The sequence below is a fragment of the Sardina pilchardus genome, chromosome 17 (assembly GCF_963854185.1).
Source record: "Sardina pilchardus chromosome 17, fSarPil1.1, whole genome shotgun sequence".
Taxonomy (NCBI): Eukaryota; Metazoa; Chordata; class Actinopteri; order Clupeiformes; family Clupeidae; genus Sardina; species Sardina pilchardus.
In genome coordinates, this window is record NC_085010.1 from 18,855,388 (window position 1) to 18,872,887 (window position 17,500).

Here is a 17,500-nt window from a genome sequence, read left to right on the forward strand (position 1 = left end):
AGGAGTTGAGGAGCTGAGGAGTTGGGGAGCTGAGGAGTTGAGGAGCTGAGGAGTTGGGGAGCTGAGGAGTTGGGGAGTTGGGGAGCTGAGGAGTTGAGGAGCTGAGGAGTTGAGGAGCTGAGGAGTTGGGGAGCTGAGGAGTTGAGGAGCTGAGGAGTTGGGGAGCTGAGGAGTTGAGGACTGGCTGGTTTTGCTGTCCGTGTTGTTCGTGCTGTTTGCCTGAGCCCAGTAGGCCCGCGGTGTCCAGTAAACAACAAGGCTGTGTGCTGCTGCAGCTGTGTCGTATCTGGCTGCCATCTACCATCTCTCTCTCTCTCTCTCTCTCTCTCTCTCTCTCTCTCTCTCTCTCTCTCTCTCTCTTTCTCTCTCTCTCTCTCTCTCTCGTTCTGTCTCTCTCTTTCTCTCTCTCTCTGTCACACACACACACCACAGTCAAGCATACACATACACAACCACACGGACGGACCACACGCAGGCATACACACACCAGCACACACATGCTGTCACCATGCTTACTCTGCAAATACGTATTCCATCCACACCCACAGCCACAGAAATAGACACACACACACACACACACACACACACACACACACACACACACACACACACACACACACACACACACACACACACACACACACACACACACACACAAACAGGCTACAGATATGCATGCGTACACACACCACATGTAGAGATACACGCCACTGCCCATGTCATTGGTCCTAGTGGAGTAGTAGTTAAGTTTCTGTATCTGTGAGGCTGTAACTGGGACACAAACACGAATGCATGAATACACACACATGCACATGAGATATTCACACATGCATATTCCCAAAATGCAGACACACACATACCAACCACACACACATACACACACACACACACACACACACACACACACAGAGAGTCATAAACAGACGCGCAAACATTGTCAAGCTGCAAGGCCATCTACAATCACTGTTCAGCCTGCTTCCTGCAAAAAGAATACTCTCCTTTCCTTTCCCTCCAACAAACAACTCTAAAATAAAAACAACTGTTCCACCTCACGGGTCGCCCATTCTTCTTGACACAGACCTCAGCCTTGGTCTGATGTGCCGTTAACCTCCAGGCCCGCTTGGCTTGTCTTTTCCCCCTTATCTCCTCCTCGTTTGTCCTTCTCCCTCTCCCCATGGGCACCGGCTCTGAATGGTCATTGAGCAAACCTGCTTTTCACTCTTGTGTTTCTCGTGTTCTTAAAAACAATCCCCCGTACAGTACGTCGCCTCTCCCCGCTCACCACCCCCACGTTGATATGTGTGCGTGTGTGTATGTGTGTGTGTGTGTGTGTGTGTGTGTGTGTGTGTTGTGTGTGTGTGTGTGTGTGTGTGTGTGTGTGTGTGTGTGTGTGTGTGTGTGTGTGTGTGTGTGTGTGTGTGTGTGTGTGTGTGTGTGTGTGTGTGTGTGTGTGTGTGTGTGTCTCCACACTGGACCCCTACTTGAGCCCTACTTGAGCGTCTCCCATGTGACTTCTTTCCCCCCCTCTCCGAGCTTCAAGCGTGGCCGAGCTCTGATCCGTGAAGATAAGATGCACGTTGTTAAGATGTTGCCCAACGACAAGGGGAGTGGAGGAGAGGGGGGGGGCGGGGGGGGGGGTTCGGGGAGCGGCGAAACAAACAACTGTTATTGTGAAGCGACAGACCCTTGGGACGTGGAGAGGGAACAAGAGAGGCGGGAAGGAGGCAGATCAAAGATGGATGAGAGCAACACTGAGTGTGTGTGTGTGTGTGTGTGTGTGTGTGTGTGTGTGTGTGTGGCCGCACAGGAGAGAGAAAGAGAGAGAGAGAGAGAGAGAGAGAGAGAGAGAGAGAGAGAGAGAGAGAGAGAGAGAGAGAGAGAGAGAGAGAGAGAAAGAAAGAGAGAGAGGAAGGGGATTTTTGAATTCAACTCCCACTGAAAGCGTTTGATAGAAAGGGCTTTTCACTGCAGTTTACTCTCATCCCTTTTATACTGTCCCTCTCTCTCTTTCGCTCCTAAACTCTCCCCCTCACACTCTCCCTCACCATCATTCACTCATCCCTCCCTCTCTCTCTCTCTTACACTCTTCTCTCCTGTTCCCCCTCTCTCCTCATCTCCCTCCATATTTCTCACTGTTCTGCCCTGATCCTTTTCTCTCTCCCTCTCTCCTCTCTTTCTCTTTCCTCCTCTCCAGATCCATTGCTCACTCTCCTCCTCTGTTCTCTTTCTCTCCCTCTCTCTCTCTCTCTCCTCTCCTTCTTTCTTCTTCTCCAAATCCATTGCTCACTCTTCTCTTACGTTCTCTCTTTCTATCTCTCGCCCTCTCTATCCTTCTCTTCTATTCTTTCTCTCCCTCACCTCTCTGCAATTCTTCCCCGCTCCCTCCCTCTCCCTCTCCTTTGATGCAGTGTGTACTCCGTGTAACCCCTAGTGTGCCCTATTACCCCCCCACCCCTCCATTAATACCCCCCTTACCCATGATTTACCCCCTTTATGAGCGCCCTAGACGCACATGCAAAGGCCACATTTGCATACTGGTCATCATTAGGCCCCCTTTTATGACTCATTGTTACAGTAGCACCATAAAGCTCAAATGCCTCGGCTTTGCACACAAAGTCTCATTCCCCCCCAGGGGTCATAATTGTGTCTCTGGTAATAACCGTAATGCCAGGAATGATTGTGATCATAATCGGACCAGTCAGCGTCTCAGCGGCTCAGGCCCATAAACAGCATGCTATGAAAACACAGTCAGGTGTCACTAATGGACTGGGAAATGCCATGGATCACCTTTACGCCCTTGAGCCGGAGTGCAGAGGAAGATACACACACACACAGTCAGTCGCACGCATACACACACACACACACACACACACACACACACACACACACACCAAAGAGTCCATGAAGGGCAATTAGGTTGTGTGCTGGATATATTCAACACAGAAATTTACTGAAAAGGCTCGGATGTAGCTTGCGATCATTTTACAACAATGATAACATTGATCGGTCAATTTTAAAAAGTTAAAATAGTGTGGTGGACATCCTCGAGGAAAACTTGGAGAATGTAAAGGCCTACAAACAGATCTTTTTTGAGCTGGTACAGTTTGATGTTGATATTGATATTTTGGGTCTGGAAATGCCAGGACATTAGCTGTGTGACAGTGTTACCAGCCGATGCTTATGTTTTACACACAGTGCCTTCCCTTTTCTTACCCTCGCACAAGTTCCTCTTACTCACCGGCTCTGGTTTTCTGAGTTTCTGAAAGGAAATGTGTGTTTCTGAGTGAGTGTGTGCGTGCATGGCTATGTACAGTATTTATTTGTGTTTGTGTGTGTGTGTGTGTGTGTGTGTGTGTGTGTGTGAGAGAGAGTTTATGTGTGTGTTTGTGTGTGTGTGTGTGTGTGTGTGTACACATTTAAAGCCTTTTGTGGATGAATGTGTGTGTACTGTATGTGCGTGTGTGTGTATGTGTGTGTGTGTGTGTGTGTGTGTGTGTGTGTTGGTGCGGGTTTGTCACTGTGAATAGAGTGCAGTCTCTTCCGAAAAGAAAAGCAGAAGGCTCAGTGGGCTCTGAGTAGGCAGGCAAATCTGTGCCTCTTTTGTGAGAGCGACCTCGACGCGAGTGATGGCGTCGTGCGCCGGAAGTCTTGCGTAAGTGCTGTCGTGATGGCCCTTTTCCCCGGAGCGCCGCGGACCTGCAGGCAACCAGGACGGATGGGAGGGATGAATGACATGGGGAGTGGGGGGTTGGGGCGTAACAGCAGCACGCAAAATGCACACTTTCAAAAACGACAGACAGAGGCGCATGCACACACATTCAAGCACGCAAGCACACAAACACACACACACACACACACACACACACACACACAAATGCACACATAGACACATCAATGCAATGCCACACATCATTCATTCAAACACAATGGGCATTCACTATGTTATTTCAGGGGACCTCTGAGATTCTAGCATTGTCAACTTTTTCCTGACGTCAGATTGTGTGTGTGTGTGTGTGTGTACTGTGTGTGTGTGTGTGTGTGTGTGTGTGTGTGTGTGTGTGTGTACTGTACGTGCGTAGGAATGTGTGTGTGTGTGTGTGTGTGTGTGTGTGTGTGTGTGTGTGTTTGGGTGTGTGTGTGTACAGTATGTGTGTGTGTCTGTGTGTGTGTGTGTGTGTGTGTGTGTGTGTGTGTATGTAAGTTCGAATGTGTGTGTGTGTGTGTGTATGTAAGTTCGAATGTGTGTGTGTGTGTCTGTGTGTGTATGTGTGTGTGTGTGTGTGTGTGTGTGTGTGTGTGTGTGTGTGTGTGTGTGTGTGTGTGTGTGTTTGCGGACGGCGTGGTGAGCATCCTCACTGTAATAGCTCACAGATGTAACACGAGTCACGACCCTGCTCTGACTGGCCACCGGGCACCTTCCACAGAGGCCCTTTGTGACGGGGTGGACCAGGAGTGGACTTTGATATGATCGCCGTTAGATTAGCCATTAATGGACCCAAATTATCCAGGCGAACGATAAGCATTCCAGCGGAGTGCCACTGTTAGGCCCAGCCCCACCCTCACACACACACACACACACACACTCTCTCTCTCTCTCTCTCTCTCTCTCTCTCTCTCACACACCCATACACACACCAATCCCTCTCCTTCTCAATTCTAAACAAAGCCCTTCTCTGTAAACAGTTAAATAAGCGACAGAACATGCTAAAACGTCCAACAGATACAGTCCCACAGTTTGATTTTTTTTCCCTCTCCCTTTGGCCCTCGGTGGACTCTTGTTAAACTCTCGGAGTGCTTCGCCCGTGGCCTCACCAGTGCCCTTATCTCGTCCTGTGAGTGTTTTGCATGGCTTAGCTCCTGGCCCTTACTAAGGCGGCTGGATATGCGCGCACCTCTCTCGCTGGGTGCGGGAACAAGCAGGGGCTCTGTGAAGTCCCCCCCCCCGGGTGCAGGTCCCGCAGCGCAGGCCTGGTGGTGGTGGGGGGGGGGGGAGGGGGGGGTCTGAGGTTTCCTCATTCCTCGTCTCGCTGGTCTCCAGAAAAAAAAAAAATGCTGTGGGTGCACACACATACTTCACGCTGTAGTGCACACACCCTTCAATTAGAGTGTGTGTGTGTGTGTGGGTACATGTGTTTGTGTGTGTGTGTGTGTGTGTGTGTGTGTGGGGGGGGGTACATGTGTTTGTGTGTGTGTGTGTGTGTGTGTGTGTCTGTGTGTGTGTGTGTGTGTGTGTGTGTGTGTGCATGTGTGCTTGTGTGTGTGCGCACACCCGCGCGCTAATGCTTAGCAGTCACTAGAGCACACATGGTAGACAGATGGTGACTGATACTGGCAGTGATGCCGACCTTGAGGTGAGGTGTGTGTGTATGTGTGTGTGTGTGTGTTTGTGTGGGTACATGTGTTTGTGTGTGTGTGTGTGTGTGTGTGTGTGTGTGTGTGTGTGTGTGTGTGTGTGTGTGTGTGTGTGTGTGTGTGTGTTTGTACAGGTCCCTACTTTTGTCATGGCATACAACATCAATCTACAGTATAATAATAAAATTGTGATTAAGAAATACTCTCAGAGGGATAACAAAGGACGTGTAGAGACTGGTCATCACATCAGTTGGGTGTTTGAAAAATCAATCATTCTTAACAGCTAGAGGTACGAGTATATCTTCAAGTACAGATGCCTGTCCACACCACACTGGAGAGATGTCATGCTCTGATCTGATTGGTCTGATGGGGGTACAGCCTTTGTATATCACTGTGGAAACCGTGGTTATGACATTACATTACAGTATATTCCTTCCAAGTAATCATAATATGTAACAATGTCCTCATCAGGCTAATGCTCTGTATTGAGAGACTGACAGCTCGTCTGTTTATAAGTTTGCTGCTTTATAGTTCCCAAGTGTCTCCTTGTTGTGGTGTGTAGTTTGTCACTGAACCAGCACACACACACTCGCACACACACCAGCCGCTAATTAAGATGTATACTACCTCAACATAATGATGTGAGTAAATGCATCAGTATTCTGTAGCGTCTTCTCTGACTTTTCATGGCTGTACTTTCTGGTCGTCTATCGCCACTCATCACTTGGGGATGACGCCATACTTTCGCTGCCGTGCTTTTAAGCTTCAGTTTTATGTTCAAGCGTCGTAATGTCTCACAACAGCAACTTCACAAAATCAGCTTGCTAATGTAACACCGTGGGCAAGACCTTAAACATAATCATTGATGAGTCAGCTGCTCAATCCTTCCACATGCCCCATGAAAGCTATAGTTCATTCATACACAACAACTTTGCTTGATGATATATTTTTACACTTAGCCCGCCATTTTAGTTAGGGCCCCGAGTCTTTCTTAGCACTCACAGGGCATCTCTCTTTTTCTTCCTGTTTTATATTTTATATTGATATATGCATTGCCCCTATTATCTTGTTCTTATCTTCCTTATGCTGGTGTGTGGTGAGTGTTGTGGCGCAAATCTGCTGTTCCACTTCACCCAGGTGGATGCTACCGATTCGCGGTGGTTAAGCTGAGGTCCTCTCTCTTCAACGTAAAGAGCTTTAGGTGTTTATCAAAGTATTATGTAAATGTAGTCTATCCGTGCAACGGCATGATCTCCTTAGCCATCTAAGGTTCTTCAAAACTTTGTTCGCAGTTCAGTGATTTTTCTTTTCTTTTTCTTTTCTATTCTCTTATTGTTTTCTTTTTAAATCTTTAACCTTTTCATTTTTGTCCTTGAGTTGACACAGTTGCCATTGTGCATTAAAGTCACTCTATAATTAAACGCGCCTTTCCCATTGTGTCCCCACCTTTGCCATTGCAGGACGTTCAAGCCCGACTTCGTGCTGATCCGCCAGCACGCGTACAGCATGACGCCCGGGGAAGACTTCCGGAGTCTGGTCATCGGCCTGCAGTACGGGGGGGTATCCAGCGCCAACTCCCTCCTCTCCATCTACAACTTCTGCAGCAAGCCCTGGGTGGTGAGTCCCTTCGAATGATAACTAGTGTACATGGGGCAGGGCTACTGTAGTTATTGGCTCAAGCAAAACAATGCATTAAAGGCCCCAGCCGTGGCGCGACTGGCTGGGGCACGTGCACCGCACACTGGCGACCCGGGTTCGATTCCCGCCCCGTGGTCCTTTCCAGCTCTCTCTTCCACTCACTTCCTGTCATTCTCTCTACTGTCCTGTCCAATTAAAGGCATTAACCCCCCCCCCCCCCCCCCCCCCAATAAAAAAAACAAATGCATTAATAGGTCAGGTAGTCTATTGCATACAGTATGTCAGGTTACATAGATAAAGGTGGGAAGCACTGTTCTCACGGTTCACACATTAAGTCAATAGGATTGAAAGTCACAAGAGTCTCAACTTTAAGTTAAACACCTTATAATTGTAATTCACACTTTCGCAAGGCAATAGGCCCAGGTTTTCACACTGTGCTCTAAGACTACTCTGTTCTCTAAGCCTAACCTTGATGTACACACTCAAAGGAAAAAAAAAACATTTTAATGGGTGACCATTACAAGCGTAGATGTAGTTGGTATAATTATATTTCCTTCAACTTCATACTACATTTCATAACTAGCAGCTTAATTTAATATGTGTTCTTCCCTAAAGGTCTTCAGCTGAATACCAAAAAATGATGATTAATAAGGTTAATCTAAGCTCATTCTATGACGAAAAGGAGCTGTCTTGCACATTGCGACCTGACCTTACTGATTTATTTCGGTCCATTAAGGGGTTTGTTACACCTGCCACAGACATAGGCTTAGTCGATCCAGACAGTGTTTATGCTAAGCTAATTCAGAAAGGGTCCGGTGTTACTCATGGCTATGCAACAGAGCTAGAGGAACAAGATGGGAAAATGAGTCAGGTTACATTTGTTTTCAGACAGCTGGAGCCACAGACAAAACATGATTCAGGGCTAGACAAAACATTACAGTTTGAGGAGGAGGAAGAATGCAAGGATGCTGCTGTAAAGTGCATGTGCTTTGGTCCTATGTGGAAACAATGCTCTCTGTGTATTATGATGACTGTTCATTATCACTTACATATGATATTTTATTACATATTTTGTAATATTTTCATACTATAAAATACAAGATACAACTTTATATTGTATTTGATTTATTTATGTATAATTTGAGAAATGTCTATCACACTTTCTGTCTTTCAATCAAACAGGTTTGAAAACCTGCCTAATATCTACCTTTAGAGATAAAAGATAATTCAAACACTGATTGTTTTTTGTGGACACTAACTCAGCAAATGTCGATTGAATGTCTTCTGTTACAGTATTTGAAGCACTATGTTTTTGATGTTCAGTAACCTTAAGTAAGCAATTTTCTCCATACTTTTTGCAGTTTTCTCAAATGATCAAGATGTACCATAATTTGGGACCTGAGAAGTTCCCTCTTAATGAACAGACCTTTTACCCCAACTACTCACAGATGGTAAGGGCCTTGCTTTTTACTGTACATCATTCTTTGTGCTTCTTAAAAAATGTTCCTACTCTGCACACTGTATGAGAAACATTTGAAAGTAGTCATATCATAAAGTAAACCTTTGCAGGGTTGTTGGCATTTGAAGATAATGACCTCCTAAATGTTGTTTTTGGATTTTAATAGCCTCAAATAAACACATATCTTATCTGGAATCCTTTTTGCCATAAAACTGGGAATCTTCCCAAAGAAACAGTTTTAACTCATTTGGGATGTTATTATAGCTTTTTCGTATTGGAAGATACCAATTTCACTAGCTTTAAATGATGTCTGTAACATGTCTCAGCATTCCAAGTTTTGTATCTACAAATTAGCATTTGGAAAAGTGTATTGTCTCTCTTATACTTGTACATCCAAGTCATCAAATATGGCAGAAACACAATGAGCACAAACATTCATGGGCCATTTTTAATTAAATCTTTATTATAAAAATATAAAACACAGAAATTAAAAGTAAAACAATCTGTAAGCCTACACGATATCTGTTGTTTCTTTAGGAATCAGTGTGTTTCACTCTCAATGCACTGTACATAATTCCCATCTATACTCACTGTTTCGTTTTCCAAAAAAAACAGACAGTTTTACCTTTACCATGGTGCATTCTTCTGTTAAGCAGTATATTTACACAAAGATGAAATAAAATAGAAAACAAACAGACAAACAAACAAAAACAAAAGCAAGAAACAAATGATAAAGAAAACAAAACAAAACAAAACAAAATAGACTGAGATACTTCATTTTCTTGTGAGGTGGTCTCACTTAAGATGGTCTTTAGATGAAACCACTACACAGGACGAGAGAGGAACAGATGCTAGCGTCTAGACAAGAGCAAAGATGCTTTAATCTACAACCAGATGGCTGATTACAGTGTCACTGGAACAAACACCCCTCGTACCCCAGGAGCTTTGAAAGTAGGCCTGGACCAAATGTGTGTGTGTGTGTGTGCAGTGTTCATCAATCAGCGTGTGTGCGCACAGGCACAGTGGTAGGTCTGAATATGGAGGCGTTGTTGGAGTGTTTTGCGACTTTTTTGACTTATCGTTATCACGTTGTGGGAAACGAGGCCATTTGTATCAAAGCCCAGCTGCTGCACTTGAGGTCTGGAGACTGTCTAAACTGCTTCCAGATCCTAAAGAAGTTATCAGTGACTGTCAGCTGGATCTGACAGGGCAGTTACGCACATCTTCTCAAGGGAGAGGTCAAAACTAAATGGCCTGGCAGGTCTATTTAGACCGAATATTTGTCGAGACATTCAGAGCCACTCAACTCTGCTGAGGCAGAGTAGGTGCTTCTCTTTGAAGCGACATCTCCACTGCTGTTACTGTTCTTAAATACAACAGGCCCTATACATACAGTATGAAAGAGAGTATGTCTTCCATAAGTTATGCGGCAGTGTAATATAAATTAAATGGATTTTAAGTGACTGTAAAGAATTGCACAAATGTGAAATGTCTGAAATATGGCCTTGAACCCATCTTAAGCACACAAATGGGCATGGCAGCATCGGTGCTGTACAAAGCAGTCTAGTCATCTCTCGTCCTAAGAAATCTCACTCTTGCAAGGGAATGGACCGAAGATACCGTCAAAAACCTCTCAAATTGTGAGGCCAGTTGCGTTCAGTGATTTGAGCGTTTTTGACATGATTTACTGTAACGCTATTGAAGAAATTACTGTTTTGTGGATTATTATCAGAAGAAAAAACCTCATGGTAGTACCAAAGCAGAATTTATGAAAGACAGAAGTACCACCACTGAAAACTAATACAAAAATACAGACATGGCAATCAGTTGTTGCTGAAATAAAAAAAAATAAATTGCAAGTATCCTCTGCGATTCAGTTGTGGGCATTTGTCTTTTTCAGATTTGTTGTGTATGTGTGTGTGTCACAGGGCATGATTTTCACATATACATTAATAATAATTCAATACCACTTTCCACAAACTGAACATAATAGAAGTCAACACTGACACTTTTTGTGGTAGATTCAGTGCATGGGGAATTTGGTTTCTGAGTGGAGCCATGAATTTGTCCACCTGGTTTAAAACATCAGATTGCTATATCTGTTGATCATAACATAAACAGATCGTTCCGCTGGAGAAATCAGCAGGTCAAAACATGAGCCCGGAGTTAAAGCAGTGCTTCTGTTGGTTTCATTTTAAGGACATTTTATCACTGCGTGATATCACATCTACTTCCAGCCTGTCAAGACACATTCAGATATTGATGGAGGAGTTTGTTAAAATAGTTTTACCTTAGTAAAACCATATATTGGGATACAGAGTCATTGTTTTCTTATATGTTCGATTTGGGAAATGTAAGCTTGATGGGAAATTTTCAGTCATGGCAGCATTCATATTTTTGTAGCTTATCAAACAGCAATAAAATTACATTGCAACAATGTCTTTGTAATTTGAATATATATAATTCCCTCTATTTGTGCTATAAAGTTTAATCTGACTCCCATATGTTTTGTTTACAGTTTGGAGGATTAGAAACTCAATTGAATATTAGTGATAGAGTACATATACAGTTTTCTGTGGATTTGGTTATGGATAAATTGCTGAACTCTACAGCACAAAAAGGGTGGCAGAATTTGATAAATCATAAATACTTTACACAATACACTGAACAGATGCACACATGTCTATACGTACATATAAACTTATATCATTCAAAACAATTAAATACCAATACATCTGACTTAAACAAAAATATTTTTTTGACAAATTGACGAGGCATGGGTCTTACAATCATACCTCACCGTTAACACTGCTCTCTCAATAGTGACGATGCGTTATTGGGACTCACTAATGAAGATATACATGATGTCAGAAGTCTCTCCTGTCTTATGCTTTTGTAAGGCTATGAATTACCCTTTAACCTAATGTACGGGTTTTTTACATAACATTACATATATGTTCTGAGACATATTTCCATTATGAAGAAAGACCTCCAAACCTAAAAGTGTACTCCTTTCTCTCTTAAGGGGGGAGTGTCAAGGGATGTTGTCTTCTCAAGTGTGTGTGTGTGTGTGTGTGCTGGGAGGGGGTGGGGGTGTCACAGAAGCATGCAGATTGAGGGATTTGAGCAAGTTGGAAATGTACAGTGTGTCAGGTAAAGGGTACGGTCTATATCAAAACTGCTACTACTGCAGATATCAGGCACTGCTTACTTGGATCAAGAGTTAAGTCCCACATACATCAATCGCTCTATTGGTGGTGGTGGTGGTGGTGGTGGTGGTGGTGAGAGGATGCATTGTTGGGAGTATGTTGGGAAAAATGAGGGTCGGAGAGTGGGATGGGAAGGCAAGGTGGGGTTGGAAGAAGGGGGGGGGGTGAATTTCGGCGGCGTGGGGGTTACGGGTTTTTAAGGGTCGGTGGTGTTGTCGCGTGTGGTCATCCCCCGATACCAGCTGCAGTAGCCCTCCTTCTGCTGAATGCAGGAGTAGTGTCTCGACTGGTAGCCGGGGTAGCCGAAGTGGGACAGCATGTCCGTCCACAGGCACTCGTTCTTTGAGGTCACAAAGCATGGCAGGTAGTGACAGGGTTTAATCTACAGAAAGAGAGAGGGAAGCGGAATACTATAGATGTAGCCTTGAAGCAAGAACAAATTGCAAGAGACAGCATAGTTGGCTCACCATGTTAGCTACCCATCTTAGATATTAGATAGCATTGGTTATCGAGGGTGGACAATTGGTACAGCCAAGTGATTGTTTGTTGGAAAATTTGGTTGTGATTTTTTTTTTGGTTAGAAGCAACATGGTGAGTCTATGATAAGGTACACATTACCAAAGCAAAGCAGATTTGTATTGTTTTGTGAAGCAATGTTAAGCAATGTCTTACACAGTTGGTTGCACTTTAACTGTACGTGATCAGAAATGTTTTGGTTAAAAAAAATACTTGACTAAAGAAAAGGTAAGTAAAAATAACTCCAGTATTTGTTATGCATAATGAATTGATTTTCCGCCCTGGAGCCGAAGAGCTGCAATGTCGTCTTTCAATGTGCTTTTAATCTCCCAAGAATTGAGCAGAGAGTTAATTTAGCAAGGGTTGGTGTTGGGGGGAGGAGGGGGTTCTCAGTTCAAAGAAAATGTTAATTATAGGCCCTTTTTTCATGGAGGAGGATAAGAAGCCTCAGAGGTCACATTGGTGGTGGTTGTCCCAGGGCACAGGCAGGAAATCGGGTGAACTTTCAACAGGATGAACTTGAAGTGTAAGTATGAAATTAGCGGCGTTTTCTTTGAAACCCCTTCCTCATTCCCCTCAAGGTGCCTCATGAATACTACAGTACTGTATGGTGGGCTAGATAGCTAGTGTGTGTGTGTGTGTGTGTGTGTTGGGCTAGATAGCTGTGTTTTGTGTGTGTCAAGCTTACAGAGGTGCCTTTAAAGGCTTTCCTGTTCAAGCGTATATGTACTCAAAACTCAAACTATCAGACTGGAGGCTACAGACCCAACAATATCAATCCACTTTAAGTGCTTAAAAATAAGGTTTTTCTACAAATAAGTGTTTATCCCTACTTGGAATATCTTGATTTGTTTATGGATTTTGGGGGAAATTATGGTTTATCCATGAAACATTACACTTATCTTATTCAGATTTAAGCTGACTAACCTTTTTAGGTTAGGTCTTGCTCAGCTACAATTTTGTTTGTATTAAGTTAGATTTATTGAGCCATCTCCTCCAAACTAACAAAAGAATAATGTTTATATGACACAGCAGTTAGCTGCAGACCGCACACACACATATACACACACTCTCAAGCACGGGACCTCACACAAGCAGAAACTGACCCTATGCCAGATGACCAGATGATCTTTAGCGAGTGTTTCACACTGCATAATGAACTGGCATGACCACCATTCAAAAGCACTTTTTTTTCTTTGAACCACAGAGGGGATGCCAACAGTGAGACACACACACACACACACACACACACACACACACACACACACACATACAGAAGACTTCTCATTGCTGGTTCAAAAGCAATAGTGACTTGAATTAATGGATGTTCTAGATGGTTTAGCAAAGCGCTCAGGCAATGAATTACTTCCTAGTTGTATGAGGACTTTTATTTCATAGCATTATTTAATTTAATCATCTCCTGTCTATGTGCTCCTTATAGCCAAGGGTGTGAGTTCAAGTCTAGCATGGCACTGCTTGATTTTAGCAGGTTAAATAGGTGTCTCAAGTGGTACACTCTTAAAGCCAAGTATTTATGGAGATGACGGAGCTTAAGTTTAAGGAGGACTGTTTGTACTCTGAAACACTGAGTCGTTGAAGTGTAGTAGTAGAATTTACTGCGATACATGTTGTAAAAGAAGTAACATCTTTGTCTTGAGGACTCAGATGACTACCCTCCCTACCGCCCCTGTCAATCTGGTAGACAACCCAGTCAGTTGTGTAAGGGAGTGCTACAGTGTTCTTTTGGACAGACTTATTCAGAACATCACTGCATTAGCTTCTGTCCCTCTACATTACAGCATGTGGATGTGTTTGCGTCGGATTCCAGCGTAACAACTGTCATCCTTTCGCTAGGGGCTCCCGTAATCTAATTATTGTGGTATGTGTTCTACAGGCACTGACTGAACCCACCATTAGATTACATTACCTGACAGTTCCAACTTTGTCTGGATTACACTACCTGACCGTTCCAACTTAGTCTGCAAGCTCTTAGACCAGAGTGTATTCAGGCACTCTTTGAGAATAATGTAATGCATACACCTAATGTTGTGGATCAGATTACATGATGATTTTACACATACAGTAAATCGATCAGAAAATGGGAAACGTAATTGTGTACATTTTCACCAACAGATCTTTCACTGACATGGAGTTGTAAAATACAACTTGTGTCCATCTAACCGTGATGTCTTGCTGTTGAGATTTTGAATGGAAACTAATGCGAGCCAGTGGTATATATTTACAGCTCTAACTCTTATGGAGTAGCACTGGCTTGTGCTCAGGGGGGGGCTTGTGGTGCAAGCAGGGGTGGGAGGAGGAGGAGGAGGAGGAAGAGGAGGAGGACGAGGAGAGGAGGAGGACTTGAGGCTTGAGCGCTGTGTGAGTGTGAGCAATGCCCATAAAAAGAGACATGAGGCCGGGTAGTAGTCCGTCACCGGGGGGGGGGTGTGGGGGGGGGGGGTCTTTAGAGAATGACCATGTACTGAGGAAGAAGGTTTGGCCTTCCTCTGCCTCTGCCTTTGCCTCTTCCTCTCCCCCTGCCCCTGCCGCCATGCTCCTGACCCCTGATCCCTGGCGGACCCGGCGGGCCCCGCGGACCCTGCTGGCGCCGCTTTGCGTCCTGCGTCTGCGGGCGCGTCTGATCGTCCTGGTCCCTCGTGCCCGGAGGGCCGGCGGGGAGACAGTGCCCGGTGCTGCTGCTGCTGCCGCCACTCACCCTGCAGTTGCAGCCCAGCTGGTAGCGGTGGTTGATGCCCTTCTTCTGGGCCAGGGAGAGGCGCTCCCAACGCTCGTTGAAGTTGCACAGGCCGGTGTAGACCTTTCCATCAAAGACGCGGCCTGGGTGACAGACACAGGAGAGAGAGATAAAGAAAGAAAGATAGATAGATAGATAGATAGATAGATAGATAGATAGATAGATGAGAAGTACAGACAGATGGGGAGGAAGAGTAAATACAGGTGTCATAAATATTGTACAGTAGCCTACTCTAATATCTACTCCTTGTAAATGTGCAGTGCTTGATGCGTATTTCAAAGCGGCGCCTCGTATTTTATTTATACGGCAGCTTCAGCTGCTTTATATTGCCTGGTAAAATCGTATTGGCCGAAACGAAAGCTCCCTCCAACACTTGCAGAAATATTTTCAAGCTCCGTAGGGAAATCTAAAAACGTCATTGTGTGACTCTTTAAAACGTACTGTAGGGCATTAATGTAATAAACCGTCCAGGGCAGGAGGGCTGTGCGCTGTGGTAAAACAATCTCGTACAGTATGAACCTATTAAACCAACTCTCTATTTATGAATTTCCAAAGGTCCTTGAGCATCTATATTTGGGTTTTGGCTGTTGGCAGCTTACCACCAATGTAGGGGACTATAACCTCCGCAACAGGTGCACTATACCCACCGACACATCGTGTCTCTCTTCAAAATAAAAAGCGAGGAAAGAAAAGATGTCACACATTACACTTACAAGCCTTCTCCCCATTACACCCGCAGGATTATTTTAGTCCTGGGACGAAAACAGGGATGAGATACTGTAGAGAGAGAGAGATCACAAGTTCCCCGTGTGTGTGTGTGTGTGTGTGTGTGAGCGAGGTTGTGCGTGCTGTGCCCTAGAGTTGCCCGCTGAGCAGCTCTCGCTGGTCAACATGTAGGACTGATCAAAGGGAATCCAGTGCGCTGATCTCACCTATTTAAAACAGCGCTGTGTGTACTGTATAAGGGCTCTCATGCGCAGGCCGCGCTGAGCGCACTGCCAATAATAGAGGGCCATGAGAGGAGAGGGCAGCTCGGACGCAACGTGCGATGTGATCCCAGCGCCGTGACTCAGGCTCTCCGCAACGCAACAAAAACGCTCTTGTGCTGCCTGTTGTGTTGCTCGTTCTGTGTGTGTGTGTGTGTGTGTGTGTGAGAGAGAGAGAGAGAGAGAGAGAGTGTGTGTGTTTTTAGAACTGAGTGTTCGGTGCTGGCGTTCAGTGGTCTTGACAAAGCAAAGCGTCAACAGAGGTGAATTAATTAATGAATTCTCATGCACCGTTATATGCATCTGTCAGAACAACGGCCGCATCAGGCTAAAGTGTTAGTGTGTCCAAGTGGTTGTGTCTTAAAACAGGTTACTCTGGTTTCCTTTTTCTCTTTTCTTTTCTTTTTCTTTTTTTTTGCCAGATGAACGAGGACAGGCTAAGGAAAGCAGAAGAATGGAAAAAAAGAAAAAGAAAAAAAAAAGAGTGCATGTGCTTTTCCCAGTAGCAAGCTAAAGGTTATAAACAGAAGGAAAGTTTGTGTCACAGGGAGTGGTTGAGGCAGTTCCCCAGGGGTCTCAGATTTAAACCAAACAAACTCTCGCTGCCGTTGGCAACTGGGCTTTTGTGGTCTGAGACACACTGCCGAGAGAGAGAGCGAGAGAGAGAGAGAAGGATGAGAGAGAGATTGAGAGAAAGAAAGAAAAAAGAAAGACTAAGGGAATGAGGGCAGAGAGAAAAAAGAGAGTGCAAGTGAGAGGGGAAAATGAGATGAGGAAATCCCTGAAGCATCCATTTCCCATGGGGCCAATGGGCACTGTCATTCAAGTAATGAACTTCACAGCCAGCCATCTTTGTGCACAAAGCATGCATAACAACTTGGGCTCCCTGTGGGACCCTGAATTTGTTATTTTGGTCCCAATCCTGTTGTTATTTCAGTCAAGGTTTTCTCCCTGAGGGTACAGAACCTTGTGAGGGTGTTTGAAGATTGGCGATGTCTTTGGTGTCAATCCTGCCCCTGGCGTGGACCTCTATCTGTCCCTGTCTTGTGTGTGCCTCATTGACGTCAGCGCAATTATAGTACTTTTGATTAATGATGTTAAGTTCAATCAGTCAGGAGTCCGGTATGTGGCACAGATGGGAAGCATGCAGCGCAGGGGCTGTCTAGGAACAGGAGTGAGAATGAGGCCATATTCCTGTTTAGACTAGCTCAAAACACGCCTACTTAAAGCAACACTATGTGAGTTTTGGTCTAAAACTAGCATGTAGCTACATACGTGTAAAAGGCATGCAAAACTTTGCAAACGTCATTGCCACTGCCAGAAGCTTGTCAACATGTCAACTGGTGATTTTTGGCGATAGAGTTTAGCAGTGTCATGCTGTGAAAGGTTTGCGTTTATTTTTGTTGTTCATTCCTACCCCAAACACAGAACTCGCCTATCCTAGACAACTGCTGGGACTGTCTGTCACATAACCATATACCATCAAAATGAATTTGAAGATGCTAACATATTGGTTTTCTAATAAAGGCATACCTCAAAAAATAGCAAATTGTTAAATAGTGTTACTTTAAAAACTTGTGCTTTA

The 17,500-nt window shown here is 44.6% G+C and overlaps 2 protein-coding genes across 2 annotated transcripts in view; one reads left to right on the forward strand and one right to left on the reverse strand.

Moving 5' to 3' along the window:
- LOC134062183 (synapsin-3-like) overlaps positions 1 to 17,500 on the forward strand; it is a 108,695-nt gene that overhangs the window by 34,998 nt on the left and 56,197 nt on the right. The window contains exons 4-5 of the mRNA XM_062518110.1: positions 6,813 to 6,969; positions 8,352 to 8,441. Of these exons, the coding sequence (XP_062374094.1) occupies positions 6,813 to 6,969; positions 8,352 to 8,441 (247 nt within the window). The remainder of the gene's footprint in view (positions 1 to 6,812; positions 6,970 to 8,351; positions 8,442 to 17,500) is intronic.
- The window catches only part of LOC134061974 (metalloproteinase inhibitor 3-like), a 19,648-nt gene continuing 11,040 nt past the window's right edge, over positions 8,893 to 17,500 (reverse strand). The window contains exons 4-5 of the mRNA XM_062517831.1: positions 14,891 to 15,012; positions 8,893 to 12,040 (exon numbers count right to left, since the gene is read on the reverse strand). Coding sequence (XP_062373815.1) covers positions 11,855 to 12,040; positions 14,891 to 15,012 — 308 coding nt within the window. The 3' untranslated portion in view covers positions 8,893 to 11,854. The remainder of the gene's footprint in view (positions 12,041 to 14,890; positions 15,013 to 17,500) is intronic.